At 37.8% G+C, this 18,374-nt stretch overlaps 1 protein-coding gene across 1 annotated transcript in view; it reads right to left on the bottom strand.

The window, feature by feature from the left end:
• CUNH11orf58 (chromosome unknown C11orf58 homolog) overlaps nt 1-13,787 on the bottom strand; it is a 29,951-nt gene extending 16,164 nt beyond the window's left edge. The window contains exons 1-2 of the mRNA XM_029208513.1: nt 13,570-13,787; nt 8,653-8,736 (exon numbers count right to left, since the gene is read on the bottom strand). Of these exons, the coding sequence (XP_029064346.1) occupies nt 8,653-8,736; nt 13,570-13,632 (147 nt within the window). The 5' untranslated portion in view covers nt 13,633-13,787. The remainder of the gene's footprint in view (nt 1-8,652; nt 8,737-13,569) is intronic.
• Nucleotides 13,788-18,374: the final 4,587 nt, after the last annotated feature.

The raw sequence follows: 18,374 nt of genomic DNA, 5'->3' as shown, positions 1-18,374 counted from the left end.
CAGTTGGCTCAACCCCTCACTGGGGACCCCAGAGCCTTTTATACAAAATAGATAAAATGGTCAGAGAATAAAAGAAAGGAAAGCTTCTAGGACTCCTTGTAATACCAAGACTTGTTGATTGGGTCCTAAGAGAAACTAACGTCAAAGGTGTAAAAGTTGGCAGAATTGAGATGAAACTATAAAAATTGGTATTTATGTTCACCAATCTACAGAATGCTAATGTAAAAGACAGTTCATAATTGCTTACTTCTTAGTATTCACTAGAAATCGAAGTTTTTAAGGGTTGAGAATTCTAATTTAAATATGAAATTAAAGCTACTAGAAATAATACAGAAAAACAGTTCAGTATGCTAGAAAAATAAGTGTGTTGTGAACAAAGAAGGTATGAGGAATGGATTTGCATTTTGTTAAGGGAAAAGAAAATAATTTTGTCCTAGAGCTAGTTGTTTCTAGATGAGAAAAGTAAGAGACAAAATAATACGGATATAGAAAGTGATAGAAGGATTGTGGAAAAGGAACCCTGAGAAAAGAATTTTATACACGGTCAGGATTGACTAAACTCAGAATGAATTTAATTACGTAAATGGATTTTGTTATTAAAAGTAGACTGGTACACGATTGGATTTGGTTCCTCTGTTTAAAGAACAAAGGTTTCTTAGAACACTGCTTCTGACAATGGATTGTGTGAGTTTCTCTGTCTTTAAGTGATCTATATTTGCTTTTGAAATCTTTTGTCACTGTGGTTAAGTATTATTTCACAGTGACATAAGATCCTATTTGACCAAGTGTTGATATTTTTGACAAACTTCCCAAATATCAAATTCTAAAGTTCTTTTGACCTCCAGCTAACTCTGGGATGCTTCAAAGGAACCAAGGCACCTCAGAGAGTAATGTCAAACTAATTAGCTTATCTGGTATGATAAATTAATCAGTTGGCCAAAAAGTTCATTCTGTTTTAAAGTAAAAACAAAAGACACCACATTTTTCATTTTCACCAAGAACTTTATTTATTTTTAAAAAAATATTTAGGGACTTCCCTGGTGGCACAGTGGTTAAGAGTCCACCTGCCAATGCAGGGGACACGGGTTCGAGCCCTGGTCCGGGAAGATCCCACATGCCGCGGAGCAACTAAGCCTGTGCACAACTACTGAGCCTGCACTCTAGAGCCCACGAGCAACAACTACTGAAGCCTGTGCACCTAGAGCCCGTGCTCCACAAAAAGAGAAGCCACCACAATGAGAAGCCTGTGCACTGCAACAAAGAGTGGCCCCCCTCACCGAAACTAGAGAAAGCCTGCGTGCAGCAACGAAGATCCAATGCAGCCAAAAATAAACAAACAAATATTTATTTGGCCGTGTTGGGTCTTAGTTGTAGCACACAGGATTTTTAGTTGTGGCATATGGGATCTTTAGCTGCAACATGTGAACTCTTAGTTGGGGCATGTGGGATCTAGTTCCCTGACCAGGGATCGAACCTGGGTCCCCTGAATTGGGAGTGTGGAGTCTTAGCCACTGGACCACCAGGGAAGTCCCACCAAGAACTTTACTGAACGTATTCACTGTTTTGTTCCACTACCTTCTGCCATTTTTCAGGCAACTTCACAATTCCATCTTGCTAAAAATTTTATCTTTTTGAGCAAAGAACTGTTCCAGCTGCCCTTTACAGTATTCCAGGGAATTGAAATTCTTTCCATTAAGAGAATTTTGTAAAGACCGAAATAAATGGAAATCCAAAGGTGCCATGTCTGGTGAATATGGCAGATGAATCAGAATGTCCCAGCCAAGCTGTAACAGTTTTTGCGTGGTCATCAAAGAAACACGCAGTCTTGTGTTATCCTGATGGAAGATTATGCATTTTCTGTTGACTAATTCCAGATGCTTTTCGTCGAGTGCTGCTTTCAGCTGGTCTAACTGGGAGAAGTACTTTTTTGAATTAATCATTTGGTTTTCTGGAAGGAGCTCATAATAGAGGACTCCCTTCCAATCCCACTATATACAACATCACCTTCTTTGGATGAAGCCCGGCCTTTGGTGTGATTGATGGTGGTTCATTTCGCTTGCCCCATGATCTCTTCCATTTCACATTATTCTACAGTATACACTTTTCATTACCCATCACAATTTGTTTTAAAAACGGAACGTTTTTGTTAGGTTTTAGTAGAGAATCGCATGTGGAAATACGGTCAAGAAGGTTTTTTTCACTTAACTTATGAGGAACCCAAACATCAAAGCGATGAACATAACCAAACTGGTGGAAATGATTTTCAGTGCTTGATTTGGATATTCTGACTATGTAGGCTATCTTCCATGTGGTGTAACATTGACTGTTCTCAATTAATGTCTTGATTTGATTGCTGTCAACTTCAAATGGTCTACCTGACCACGGAGCATCGTACGGCAAGAAATCTCCAGCACAAAACTTTGCAAACCACTTTTGACACATTCAATCAGTCAAAGGTACTTTATCACAGTACCTTCTCCATACACTGCACAAATCTTTTTTTGCGTTTTAGTTGTGTTTCTACCTTTCTTGAAATAATAAAGCATAATATGCTGAAACTGTTGCTTTTTTTTCCTCTTCAATATTAAAATGGCTACACAAAAATTCACCAGTTTTGATAAAGTTTTTTTAAAATGCACACTGATATGACAACTGTCACAATACAATCTAACAAAATTGTTTTGAATGAAGTTAAAGACAACTAAGTGCTACTAGAGACAACCTATGGAAAAACCAAATGAACTTTTTGGCCAACCAATACTTGCAAAGCACTGCCAAGTAACTAGTGATGAACCTTATGTTATATTGTATGTATAAATGTCATTAATACAGATATTCCAAAATTTATATGAAATTACTAAAATCTGAGATATCCTGGTATAATGTTATCAATCATAATTCTAGTTATTATCGAAATATCCAAGTTCCTTGTCAACTGCATTGTAATCAGATCTTTAACCATGGCATTTTAAGTCCTGTCATTTATAAAGTCATTGTTTTATTCTGATGCTTTTATAAAAGGAAGATCTTCAAGATGATTCATAAAAAGGACTTTTTAACAAGTATAAGTTTCTGATAACTTTTAGATCATGCCACTGAACTGGGTAAGAAATGACAAAACTCTAATGTAAAACCTGACTACTTTATCCAAATCAACAGGAATTACATGGGACTGAATGAATTTATAAATATGATTTATAACTTTATGACTTTTTTTGGGGAAATATATTGGCTTTTCCTCTTTGTTTTCCAGAAAAACTTTTCCTCTATTATGCTATGACCTACAAGTTGATCAAGTATTCTTTTATAAACAAAAATAAAACATATTTTTTCCTCTCTACCTAATCCTTCCATATTTGGCTTCTCCACCTGGCTCTCCTATGGACTTGATGGTTTACTGTGACCAGATTACAACTAGTTATACTAATCACTGTTTTCTCTTTGAATTTTATTTATTTTTTTATACAGCAGGTTCTTATTAGTTATCTATTAATCATTGTTTTAATTTGTTCTCTTTGTTCCTGAATTGTTTATGCTCTGTGTCTCTCTCTGCTGTACTATGACCTTATTAATGTTACTGACTATATTAATTATCCTGTCTAGTTTATAAGATTGTCTCTTACCCAATGTGTAACCAGGTCTCCAAAAAAATTAATGATGGCTAAAGGTCTTGAAACAGTTGATCATACACAAACACACACAAATATATATATATATATATATATGTATATAAAAAACTCTACACAGGATAACTGTAACAGTGCAACTCTCGTATGGAAAGAAGCAACAAGAGAAAACATTTTCTAGGTCATAGCAGACTAGCAAGATAGGTGTAGATTATTAACAGGTCCTAATCCAAAAATTTGAGTGGCCTATCAACAGAATCTTTGCCTGATCTAGGAATGAGCCTTCCTAGCACTGTGGGACAAAATTGGTCATGAAATGCTTCCCAAATGTTGGTTGAATTTATGATCAAGGGGAAGCACTGTGAATGAAAAATGCTGCCCTATCAGTAAACAAAGGATGTTGCAGCCATCAAACCAGCAGCCATTGCAGCTACTCCCAACCGTGCACCCTGTGGGGATTCAGAATGGAGAAAAGAAGGACACTGGCCCTAGATAGTTAAGGTGCAAATCAAATGAATGATTTCAATGAGTCCAGTCTTGCATCTTCCTAGATGTAGAAAAGTGTTAAATTCATTAACTTGACATGTCTGGTTTCCCTTAACAGTTTCTTTAATTAACAGTAATCTTTTGATGTTCCAACTATCCGGTTTTTATTGCAAAACTCCTATACATCCTGGTTCCTCCCTTACCTCTTTGGAGCAGTCCCTCAGAGCAATCTGAGAGGCTATCTTCTAGGCTTAAGTCCTCAGAAAATCCGCCAAATAAAACATAATTCTCAACTTCTAGGTTGTGCACTTTTTCAGTTGACAATCTCAATAAATGCAGAAAAAGCTTTTGATGAAATTCAACATCCATTTATGATAAAAACTCTCCAGAAAGTGGGCATAGAGGGAACCTACCTCAACATAATAAAGGCATACATATATGACAAACCCACAACATAATAAAGGCATACATATATGACAAACCCACAGCTAACATCATACTTAATGGTGAAAAGCTGAAACCATTCCCTCTAAGATCAGGAACAAGACAAGGCTGCCCACTCTTGCCACTTTTATTCAGCATAGTACTGGAAATCCTAGGCACAGCAATCAGACAAGAAAAAGAAATAAAAGAAATCCAAATTGGAAAGGAAGAAGTAAAACTGTCACTGTTTGCAGATGACATAACACTACATAGAAAATCCTAAAGATGCCACCAGAAAACTACCAGAGCTCATCAATGAATTCGGTAAAGTTGCAGGATAAAAAATTAATATACAGAAATTGGTTGTATTTCTATACAGTAACAATGAAATATGAGAAAGAGAAATTAAAGAAACAATCCCATTTACCATCACATCAGAAAGAATAAAATACCTAGGAATAAACCTACTTAAGGTGGCCAAAGAACTGTACTGTGAAAACTATAAGATGCTAATAGAAGAAACTGAAGATGACACAAACCGATGGAAAGATATACCGTGTTCTTGAAGTGGAAGACTCCGTATTGTTAAAGTGACTATACTTCCCAAGGCCATCTACAGATTCAATGCAATCCCTATCAAATCACCAATGTCATTTTTCACAGAACTAGAACAAATAATTTTAAAATTTGTATGGCCCCAAATAGCCAAAACAATTTTAAGAACAGAGCTGGAGGAATCACACTCCCTAACTTCAGACTATACTACAAAGCTACAGTAATCAAAACTGTATGGTACTGGCACAAAAACAGACAGAAATCAATGGAACGGGATAGAAAGCCCAGAAATAATCCCATGCACTTATGGTCAATTAATCTATGATGAAAGAGGCAAGAATATATAATGGAGAAAAGACCACTAATTTCAAGAAGTGGTGCTTGGAAAACTGGACAACTACATGCATAAGAATGAAATTAGGACATTCTCTAACACCATATACAAATATAAACTCAAAATGCATTAAAGACATAAATGTAAGACCATATACCACAAAACTCCTAGAGGAAAACACAGGCCAAACACTCTTTGACACAAATTGCAGCATTATTTTTTTGGATTCGTCTCCTAGAGTAATGGAAATAAAACAAAAATAAACAAATGGAACCTAATTGAACTTAAAAGCGTTTGCAGAGCAAACGAAACCATAAGCAAAATGAAAAGACAACCTATGGAATGAGAGAAAATATTTGCAAATGATGCAACCAACAAGGCATTAATTTCCAAAATATACAAATAGTTCATATAGCTCAATACCAAAAACAAAACAAACAAAAACAACCCAACCCAATCAACATACGAGAAGACCTAAAGAGACATTTCTCCAAAGAAGACAAACAGATGGCCAACAGACACATGAAACAATGCTCAACATCACTAATTACTAGAGAAATGCAAATCAAAACTACAAGGAGGTATCACCTCACACTGATCAGAATGGTCATCATCAAAAAGTCTACAAATAATAAATAATGGAGGGGGGTGTGGAGAAAAAGGATCCCTCCGATGCTGTTGGTGTGAATGTAAATTGGTGCAGCCACTATGGAAAACAGTATGGATGTTCCTTAAAAGACTAAGTGTTACCACATGATCCAGCAATCCCACTTCTGGTCATATATCTAGAGAAAACTAACTCAAAAAGATATATGCATCCCAATGTTCATAGCAGCAGCATTTACAACAGCCAAGACATGGAAGCAACCTAAATGTCCATCAACAGGTGAATGGATAAAGAAGAAGTGGTACACAAACACACACACAATGAAATACTACTTAGCCATAAAAAGGAATGAAATAATGCCATTTGCAGCAACATGGATGGACCCAGAGAGTATCATACTAAGTGAAGTCAGACAGAGAGACACAAATATTATGATATCACTTATATATGAAATCTAAAAATTATGATACAAATGAACTTATTTACAAAACAGAAACAGACTTACATAGAAAACAAACTTATGGTTACCAAAGGGGAAAGGAGGTGGGAGGGATAAATTTGGAATTTTGGGTTAACAGAGACAAACTACTATATATATATATAATAGATAAACAACAAGGTCCTACTATATAGCACAGGGAACTATATTCAAGATCTTATAATAAACTATAATGGAAAAGAATCTGAAAAAGAATATCAATCTGTCTATCTATATATATGCATAACTGAATCACTTCGCTGTATACCTGAAACTAATACATTGTAAATCAGTTATACCTCAACTAAGAAAAAAAAAACCAACTGAAAAAGGGAAATTGTTCACTAAAACTGAGTGAAAGTGAGATTAAATTTGACTTTGCAAAGCAATCTTAACCAATTATCTGTGTAACAAATCACCCTATTGTGAAATCATGACACATTTTCCATACCCAAAGATGATACTCCTGAAAAGGTTCAAGCATTAATGCTTATTGCCTTACATGTTATTAGCACAAAAGCAAATCAATAATTCAGTAGTTTGTTCCTTTATTGCAGAAGACACCTCATAACAAGATTTGAATATACATAATGGCATCAGGTTATTCTAAGATGATAGTATTATACTGGTCTATCATACTTTCTCAGCTGGTTCTCCCTGTGACCAATAAAATACTCAGTGGCTAGGATTAGGAATGTACTTTGGGGCCATAAAATAGTATAAATCTAAACAGCCTACGTAAAAGATCAAAGCTATGATCTTTGCACTTGTTAGCAAAGAATTTAACGTATGTTATGCCCACTGATCAGCAGCCAAATTTTTTTTTTAATTGAACAATTTGTTCTCCACCCACCCCCGCCCTGTTTTATTGAGATATAATTGACTATTGGTAGCTAAATTTCATACATTTTATGTTAGGGTGTTTCTTCCTAGGTACTTAAAGAAATGTGATCCTACTAGGTTGAGCATACCCTTAAACTATTACTTTATATATCCTTAGCAAAATCTTTTATTTGCATGAACCAAGAGAAACTTCAGACTACTTTCTATGACAAATCACAAATTATTGGGAAATCTGGATTAATGTGATATCATACAAATGCTTCCTTTGTATAGGGCTTAACATCTTACATGATCTCTCCCTATGCCCAAATCCACTGTTCTAGTCTGGCTAACTCTTAATCCCCTCAGATTCAGATCAATTCTATTTCTGGGAAGCTTTCTTGTGCTGCTAAGCCAGAGTGAGCTTCCCTTGCCTGTTGATTCCACAGCATTATGTGCATAGCTCTTCCATAGCAATTATAATTCTATATTGTTATTATCTGGTTTCCTCCAGCACATGATAGCTCCAAACTTATGTTACTGATCTACATGACCCCCCCACCCAGGACCTAGTACAGTGCCTGGCATGTAGTAGTCAACAGCTGTTGGTAAAATGCATTCCCATACAAATAAAAAACAAAGGGCAGAACTTATTTCTAAAGAGCTTAAAAGAGAAAAAAGTTTTCCTTTTTCTTCCACATCAGGTTTGCAGAAAGATTACTGGGACAGTGTTAGGAAAATAAATGTACTTGCTTACAAAAAAAAATCAGTATTTAGAGATCACTGTATTTGCATGTAAAAATTAATTGCTAGGAACAAGAGTTTTTTCCAACACGTGATGTCTCCTGGCACCTATATTTTATATATTCTATTACGTTAATCGAACTGAAAAAGATTTCAAAATATACTGAACATTTTTAAAATTAAGTTTTTGACAAAGGCTATTCCCTTGGCTACTACTTCAAGGGCTGGAAGGATCTATAAAATATGAAAGACCTACCAAATGGTCTGCCCAGAAGTACCTTGTATCAAATTATCAGGCTAACAGATGGCAAATCATGAACTTTCATGTTTTCTTTCTTCCACGGGAGTCTCCTCAAACCAAATTTTTTCTCTATGCAGTCTCTAAACATTACCACCCAGTGGCACTGAGAATCCTAGAAGCAGCTCAGTGAGGTCAGCTATATTTCCGAAAGCCTAAAGTAGTCATGCAGAACAGTAAAATGGGATCCAAGTGTATTCTTTCCTTCTCACTTAACATACATAAAAAAGGGCATTATTTTCACAGAAAAGGTAAAAATGTATTCTGTCTGATGCTTACCTTTCCTGCACCCATAAGTCTCAAGAACTTTTGTTTTCTTTCTTCATTACCTAAGTCTGCTGCCTCCCAATTGCTAGATCCAAGCTGGAAAAGAAATTAGCCAATTAATCTTTTTTGCATAGTAATAAATATTTAAAAATTTAGAGTCTACCAGTAAATCCCAAGCTTTTTCCCCCTGTCAGTTTTCACTATAAACTGGACTCACTCTTGCTTAGGAAGTTAAGCATATGCATAATATTCGAATTAGAATATACTCCTTTTCTGTTACCTTAAGGGAAAGTCCTTTAGTTCTTTTGCAGCCAGAGATCTGGTTTTCAAAAGTTTATACTATAAGAATTACCTGGAGGGCTGGTTAAAACACAAACTGCTGGGCTACACCTCAAGAGTTTCAAACTTAGCAGATCTGGGGTGGGGCTTGAAGATTTATTTCACTTCTAACAAATTCCTAAGAGATGCCGATGCTGCTGATGTAGGGTACCACACTTTGAGACCTACTGCCTTAGAGCCTTGCAGGGCCCTAGGGTACCTAATACTTTGAACCCAGGAGGCTGCTACAGCTGTTAACTGAACTTAAAACTCCGGCTATATTGATATTCTAAAGAACAGTACAATATCAGAGTCAACTGGACCCAATTTTAGTTTCTTTTTTGAACACTTTCCTTATTTGTAAGGACTGATGTGTGAGGACTTTTTTTTTTAATATTTATTTGGTTGGGCCCAGTCTTAGTTGTGGCAGGCTGCCTCCTTAGCTACTGCATACGACCTCTTAGTTGTGGCATGCATGTGGGATCTAGTTCCCTGACCAGGGATTAAACCCAGGCCCCGGGCACTGGGAGTGCAAAGTCTTAACCACTGTGCCACCAGGGAAGTACCTGTTAGGACTTTTATTCTTACTTAAAGGTCTTCCAAAGAACAAAGAGAAAATTTACTAATTTTTTTAAAAAAAAGAATAGAACTCATTCTATCTTGTAATTATCAAATGGGTCTATTGAACCCTTTTATAAATCTAATATATATTATGGAATCCTAGCGATATTTTTCCCTAATTTAAGAATTATTTCATTATAATTCATTAATCATTCCCAAATATGCTAAAAATGACTAAGATAGAAAAGTGGTAGAAAAGTTTCCTCATCATGTTGTCCAAAGTGCTGCATCATCTTTCAAGAAGACATCACCCCTCTGTTGTATGCTTCTAGCTCTCTTTGGACCCAGTTGAAAATTTTAATTTCTACTCATGACAACCGAGTAAAAAACTGAAAACTGACAGAAGGCATTTTACAATTATTAGACGAATAACAAGGTGAATGCAAAATAACAGGTAGTGTCTAAACTAATGATAATGGCAAACTTAACTGCAATTAAATGAGTTTTTGGATGATGAAATACTAGGTAACTTTTCTCCAACCGGGAGTCAATGAGAGACAAAATAACAAAAATATATGGTACTTTCATCTAGAAAGCCATTCAATAGGAAGAACTTCATCTTGCAATATTTTGCAATATTGCTACAACAGCCTGGACCATCCCGTTTTTCTAAAGAGGTATGTGACTATTTAGTATCATCTTTTATGATATTTGTACACCAAAATTTACTTGATATGGTTTGTAAGTGGACAAGTACCGAGGGCAGGTGACTAGAAGGAATATAGAAATGAAAAACATTCATTGGATTGATCATTCTAATTGAGTTTATAATCTAAAAATGAAAATGTTTTGCAATTATAGAGCAAAGAAGACAAACCCCGTTTGACACAAAACTATGAGCAATGAAAACACTTCAAAAAAATTCTTCAAGTATAATATTTTGATGATGCAAATCCAAGAACTAAAATAAAGCTAAAATCTATTAGAAACAGATTTGAAATCTGAAATTATATGTTTCAGTTTCACACATGACAACTGATAAGCTGTTAGCTATATTCAGAAAATGCTAAACATTTTGGGTATATATATAGTGAAAAATCAAGAAAACTAGGTTTGCTATGGTTCAGTTCATATCAAAATTTCTAATAAAGTTGTTCTTACTATCCTTTTATTCTTTTGAATATTATTCATAAAAGACTAATAGAATAATACATATATCAAACAATGATGACCCTCCCTCCGGGGCATATGAGAGTTGAAGTATTTGTACCATACTGGACACCCACTTATGGCTATTCCTTTTGGCTACCTAAGTTCCAAATCTCTACTTCTTTCCATCTGACAGTTCATATTTTTTCATAGACTAGTTAGTTCTTAACTGTTTCTGGCTCAATATAGTTAAAACAAAACAAAAAACCAAAAAACAAAGTACCAGTGAAGCTTAAGTTCTGATTCTCACTAAATCACTGTTCCCTGGACCTGGCATAGAGTAGCAAGTACCTTGCTCAAGTGCTGCATTCTAAAAAGCACATGGGTGCCTGATACATTCTTAGAGATTCTCCATCAGTTACTGAAATTAACCTCCCCATTCCTCTTACTTCCTGAAAGATAGCTTTCAATTCTCCCCTCCAATCAAACCAATGAAACCATTTTTAAGTTGGCTTCATCCTTAATACCCTTATTATAGAACAGCAGTCAATTTACCTCCTCCTCAGTACACACTGTAGTAACTCTTAGAATTTATTTCTACCATTGTCAGCGTTTTCCTACAACTGGATTCAATGATTTGTTACCCCCATTAAATGTGTGAGGTCAGTGGCCAAAGAAAACTTTATCTTTTACATGCAGAGGTTTATTAGAAATTGCTGACCAACTACACACTATAATTGGGTTATTTTCTAAACGTAGACATATATTTAAAAAACTTAAATATATTATATTCTGGGGTTTCCCTGGTGGCGCAGTGGTTAAGAATCCGCTTGCCAATGCAGGGGACTGGGGTTCGAGCCCTGGTCTGGGAAGATCCCACATGCCGTAGGGCAACTAAGCCCGTGCGCCACAACTACTGAGCCTGTGCTCTAGAGCTCGTGAGCCACAACTACTGAAGCCTGTGCCCTTAGAGCCTGTGCTCTGCAACAAGAGAAGCCACTGCAATGAGAAGCCCTTGCACCGCAACGAAGAGTAGACCCCGCTCTCCACAACTAGAGAAAGCCCGCGCACAGCAACAAAGACCCAATGTAGCCAATAAATAAAATAAATCTATTAAAAATATATATTATGCTTAAAAGATTAAAAACACAAGCACTTAAAGATAACTCCCAATTACCAACAAAAACAAAATTAATATTGAAGAAACTGACTAAAAAAAAAATCACTGTCAAGGGACAAGTTACTACTGTATTGCACTAAAATATAGAATTAGCAACATAATCCTTTTCAGATAATGTGTGAAGGTCCTAGGACCTAATCTTGAATTGCAACCGTAACCACCTCTTTTAAAGAAAATGCTTATAGGATTGGAAAAGGTCTTAAAGGTCATCTAGTTTAAACTGATCCCATCAAAAGCTGTAGAGATTTAATTACTTAATCCCTTTAACTGTTAAATTACCTAATATCACCTAGAGTTTTGTGTCAAACTGAAGGATTATTTCTTTGATTCTAGCAAAACAGGTGCTTGACATTCTAGCAATCAAGTCGCAGTTAAATACCAGGAGGAAAACAATGTAATAGTTTTTAAAAGGGCACCCAGATTACTCAAAAGCCTAGATACATTCCTGGTAGGTACTGGCCTACCACATTAACAAGAAAAGATCTCAAAGCCAGTTGTAGGGAGGAACAGCGGGAATGAATAAATCTCACTATATAACTATTTGTCCCCAAATCTTTACTGATTACTAATCTTTCTGCACAGCTAAAATCAATTTCAGTAAAGAGCCTTACTATTCTGGACCTAACCCCACCACTTACCCAAAGAGGGATGAGTCTTAACATCATCTCATTTGCTACAACTGATGCACTAACAGTGTTCAGTGAGCTTTTTATAGTTCGCAAAGTAAAATATTATGAAAGGAACACAACTGCACTATAGAAAATAAACTCTACACATTCAGAAATTGACAGCACTTTAAACAACCTAAAGAATACTAGATGTCCTCCCTTCTTCACTCTTAACTATGACCTCTCCATCGCCCCCCCCCCCCAGTTTCCCCATCAACGTTTCCATGGCATTTATCCATTGTATGAAGGACCCAGTTTTACGTTTACTGGTTACTGCAGCGTCCATGACACCGCGCTAGGGGCTAGTACAAACACAAAAGGCCTAAGATAAACACCACAGTTATTCATCTTTGAATTCCCAACACCTGGCACAGCAGTAAATATTTAATGGTTTACTTTAAGGAATGAATGCTTTGCAATTTAAACTGGCAACTGTAGGGGGAGGGAGGAGAGGGAAGAGAGGTACTTGACATCGAAACGGGCTTCTACGTCTCAACATATTAGGCCTCAGCACGGTGCGCCAGAACCAAATTATTCCCCTGGTACCATTTTTCCGTTCAATATTTTCTTGGTTTACTCTTAATAGTACAGTTAAGTTTAACTCTTAACAGTACATTGCAAAAATAATCCCGGCCAGAAAAATCTGTCCAAATTTGCATGAACATCTTGACTTTATCACAGTAGCATTTTAAGCCTAAAACAGGGAGGATCTTGCCGTTTCTACTGAATAGAAAGGCCCCATAAAGAAGCTTCATCAGCCCACGAACAGGCAAACATAGTCCCTTGACTAAGCTCTTTCACTTCTCAACCATTCAGGATTTCCTTCCTCGATTCCCCTTCCTACGCAGGCCTCCGGCTCTTAGCATGCGGACCTCTTCAAACATTCCAACTCAAATTAAGCAAAAGGGATATTTCCCATTCTTCTCGGTCCTCCCCCTCGGCCCTCCCCCTTCAGGTCACCTCAGACGCTTCCTCCGTCTTCATCCACCCTTCCCGGCCTACCCGAGCCTTTAGTAGGCCTCAACCCTCCACCACTCCGCCATTGTTATTTACATCGTCGTCTGGGGAGGCTGAACGCTTCACCCCGTGCGGATGGGACTCTCTGGCAGCACTCATCGTTGCGGAGACCCCAACGGGAAATGCCGAACCCACTCGCCGTTCTCCTCAGCCGCGGCGCCAGCACCCTGCAGTCCGCCACCAGCCCAAGGAGCGCCACTCCACAACGCAGAGCCTCTCCGGGTCTTCTCCGCCACTGTCGTCACCGCCGCGTGCGCTCTCCACCCCGGAGCGCTCTGGGAGTTGTAGTTTTCTGGTTCACCACATACCGCCTGAACAAAGGGGACGAAGGGTTGACTAAAACTACAAATCCCAAGAAGCCCAGCGGCGCAGCTCGCGCTGTGTGGCGGGAGTGCCCGCCGCAGCTGCGTCTTCCTCGGCTGGTGGAGGGAGCTTTTCCTCGGGTGGATATGGCGGTGTTCCTTGGGATCAAGCTTCGTCGCTACAGAAAGAGACTTAGGCCGGCTTTTCGCATTTCCCTGTGAGACGCTGCCCCATTGACAAACGCATTCGTTATAGTTAAGCACCTAGGTTTAAAGGTAATGTTTGAGGCTTATTGAATCCTCACGAGTACAGTCACCGCAAGACAAAAACCGTTCAGAAAAAAACATGGCTCCTACCGTTTCCCCCGTGGTGTTCTCTATTGCTCGTAGGTGATTTCTAAATCGGTGGGGCAGCTTTTAAAAAACTCCCGCCAAACATTTTCCCGCTTTCTCATTCTCACTGAAATGAGTTCATATTGGTGGTAAATGCCACTTAATTGGCCATTATTGTAACTAGGGTTCATATGAGGGAATCCTGTAAGCTTTCCACGCGGCTTTATGTGAAGTGGGAGTGACCCTCTTCAACCTCGCTGCTGGTATGTAGGCTTTGTACTTTGGGGGCCTTAGCAAAGTGAAGTCCATCTCTGCGAAAAAGCCCAGTATCTTTTTCTTTTCTTTTTAAGAAATATTTACTTTAAAAAAAAATTGAGGTGAAATTCATATTATACAAAATTAACCATTTTAAAGTGTACAGTTAAGTAGCACTTAGTACATAAACAGTGCTGTGCAACCGTCACCTCTTACTAGTTCCAAGACATTTTCATCACCCCAAAAGGAACTGTCAATACCCATTAAGCAGCCCTTCCCCCATCTCCCCTCTCCCCACCAACCACTGTCAGAAAGAAAGCACTGAATCTATAGGTATTACTAGGATACTTGAGTTTAATTCATGGAGTGTCAAGATATCTGAAGTTTTAACTAGGCCTGAATCTGAACCTCCTTTTTCCTTACTTATTCTGAAGCTTTCTGACCTTGTTCAGAATTTTAATTTTGTTCTAAAACAAAAGTAAGTACAGTCTGTACAGACAATACAGATGAAGAGTGCATTTTGGTACTGAGAGCAGCTTGTGAAACTGCTTAACTATTAGCTTATGATCTCAGCAGTTACACTAGTTTGCCTGCCTGTGCAGAAATAGTATTACTTTCCTAGATTTCAGATAATCACTGAATCTTTTATAGAACTGTGACTAGTGGAAGACAGTTCTTTAACTTATGCAGTCATGTATTCAAATTTTGCTCTTTTATTTTGGAAGCAAAGGAATAACCGTTCTAATTAGGGTAATATTTTTAAAAACCTAAGGTAGGGTCATATTTTATAACCAAGCAAGGGTATCTTTATCAGTTAGTTCTGTGGTAAGAATAAACCTTAAGGAGGAGAAGAGTAAACCCCTGAGGAGAAAAGGTATTTTTGGGAAGTGGTTGCTTGCTCTTTACTATTAATTAAATTATTTATAGTGTTTTGCCTAACTCCATGATTCTACCAAGTTTCTATTATCATAACTACAATGAAATACAGTTAAGTTACAGAATTTTCTAGGATGGACTACAGTTCATACTCAAAGGGTTTGACAGACTATAATATATATAATTTAGAATCCTTACTTTTGTTATCAATAAACAAATCGGATGGCTGAATAGGTAATGTAGACTTCTGAAAGAATTCTGAAATAAAAAAGGGCCATCAATAAGGTTAGTAGTTAGTAAATAGTTCAAACTTTACTAATTGATGAAAGTCCAGAAAAGTTTAATGAGCTAGTGACCTTTTATTTCTTCACCAGAATTGTTGGCACTTGGACGGCTAAATTTTCAACTTATCATAAAACAAGATTAAAATCCAAGAAGTAACGTAGGAGATAATAAAGTCTGGATCGTTTCATCAGATTTTATTCAGTTTCATATACAGAAGGCTATAGGTAAGGATGAAATTATGCAGTGTAATAGAACTGCATATGTGGCAGAAAAACTCGGTAATACTCTTCTTCCTTGTATTTTTTTTTAACATCTTTATTGGAGTATAATTGCTTTACAATGGTGTGTTAGTTTCTGCTTTATAACAAAGTGAATCAGTTATACATATACACATGTTCCCATATCTCTTCCCTCTTGGGTCTCCCTCCCTCCCACCCTCCCTATCCCACCCCTCTAGGTGATCACAAAGCACCGCTGAGCTGATCTCCCTGTGCTGTGTGGCTGGTTCCCACTAGCTAGCTATTCTACGTTTGGTAGTGTATATATGTCCATGCCACTCTCTCACTTTGTCACAGCCTACCCTTCGCCCTCCCCACATCCTCAAGTCCATTCTCTAGTAGGTCTGCGTCTCCATTCCTGTCTTACCCCTAGGTTCTTCATGACCTTTTTTTTTTTCTCAGATTCCATATATATGTGTTAGCATATGGCATTTGTTTTTCTCTTTCTGACTTACTTCACTCTGTATGACAGACTCTAGGTCCATCCACCTCAATACAAATAACTCAATTTCGTTTCTTTTTATGGCTGAGTAATATTCCATTGTATATATGTGCACATCTTCTTTATCCATTCATCCGATGATGAACACTTAGGTTGCTTCCATCTCCTGGCTATTGTAAATAGAGCTGCAATGAACATTTTGGTACATGAATCTTTTTGAATTATGGTTTTCTCAGGGTATATGCCCAGTAGTGGGATTGCTGGGTCGTGTGGTAGTTCTATTTGTAGTTTTTTAAGGAACCTCTATACTGTTCTCCATAGTGGCTGTATCAATTTACATTCCCACCAACAGAGCAAGAGGGTTCCCTTTTCTCCACACCCTCTCCAGCATTTATTATTTCTAGATTTTTTGATGATGGCCATTCTGACCGGTGTGAGATGATATCTCATTGTAGTTTTGATTTACATTTCTCTAATGATTAATGATGTTGAGCATTCTTTCATGTGTTTGTTGGCAGTCTGTATATCTTCTTTGGAGAAATGTCTGTTTAGGTCTTCTGCCCATTTTTGGATTCGGTTGTTTGGGGTTTTTTTGTTTGTTTGTTTGTTTTGCGGTACGCGGGCCTCGTACTGTTGTGGCCTCTCCCGTTGCGGAGCACAGGCTCCGGACGCGCAGGCTCAGCGGCCACGGCTCACGGGCCCAGCTGCTCCGTGGCATGTGGGATCCTCCTGGACCAGGGCACGAACCCGCATCCCCTGCATCGGCAGGTGGACTCTCAACCACTGTGCTACCAGGGAAGCCCGGGTTGCTGGGTTTTTTTGATATTGAGCTGCATGAGCTGCTTGTAAATTTTGGAGATTAATCCTTTGTCAGTTGCTTCATTTGCAAATATTTTCTCCCATTCTGAGGGTTGTCTTTTGGTCTTGTTTATGGTTTCCTTTGCTGTGCAAAAGCTTTTAAGTTTCATTAGGTCCCATTTGTTTATTTTTATTTTCATTTCTCTAGGAGGTGGGTCAAAAAGGATCTTGCTGTGATTTATGTCATAGAGTGTTCTGCCTGTGTTTTCCTCTAAGAGTTTGATAGTTTCTGGCCTTAAATTTAGGTCTTTAATCCATTTTGAGCTTATTTTTGCGTGTGGTGTTAGGGAGTGTTCTAATCTCATACTTTTACATGTACCTGTCCAGTTTTCCCAGCACCACTTATTGAAAACGCTGTCTTTTCTCCAGTGTATATTCTTGCCTCCTTTATCAAAGATAAGGTGACAATATGTGCATGGGTTTATCTCTGGGCTTTCTATCCTGTTCCATTGATCTGTATTTCTGTTTTTGTGCCAGTACCATACTGTCTTGATAACTGTAGCTTTGTAGTATAGTCTGAAGTCAGGGAGCCTGATTCCTCCAGCTCGATTTTTCGTTCTCAAGATTGCTTTGGCTATTCGGGGTCTTTTGTGTTTCCAAACAAATTGTGAAATTTTTTTTTTGTTTGTTTGTTTTTTGCAGTACGTGGGCCTCGCACTGTTGTGGCCTCTCCCATTGCAGAGCAAAGGCTCCGGACGCACAGGCTCAGTGGCCACGGTTCACGGGCCCATCCTCTCCGTGGCATGTGCGATCCTCCCTGACCGGGGCACGGACCCGTGTCCCCTGCATCAGCAGGTGGACTCTCAACCACTGCACCACCAGGGAAGCCCTTATACAAATTGTGAAATTTTTTGTTCTAGTTCTGTGAAAAATGCCAGTGGTAGTTTGATAGGGATTACATTCAATCTATAGATTGCTTTGGGTAGTAGTGTCATTTTCACAATGTTGATTCTTTCAATCCAAGAACATGGTATATCTCTCCATCTATTTGTATCATCTTTAATTTCTTTCATCAGTGTCTTATAATTTTCTGCATACAGGTCTTTTGTCTCCTTAGGTAGGTTTATTCCTAGATATTTTATTCTTTTTGTTTCAATGGTAAATGGGAGTGTTTTCTTGATTTCACTTTCAGATTTTTCATCATTAGTGTATAGGAATGCCAGAGATTTCTGTGCATTAATTTTGTATCCTGCTACTTTACCAAATTCATTG

This window comes from Monodon monoceros, unplaced genomic scaffold (assembly GCF_005190385.1).
Source record: "Monodon monoceros isolate NGI ecotype Baffin Bay Population unplaced genomic scaffold, NGI_Narwhal_1 Super_Scaffold_7, whole genome shotgun sequence".
Lineage (NCBI taxonomy): Eukaryota > Metazoa > Chordata > Mammalia > Artiodactyla > Monodontidae > Monodon > Monodon monoceros.
This window is presented reverse-complemented; position numbering and strand designations above follow the sequence as displayed.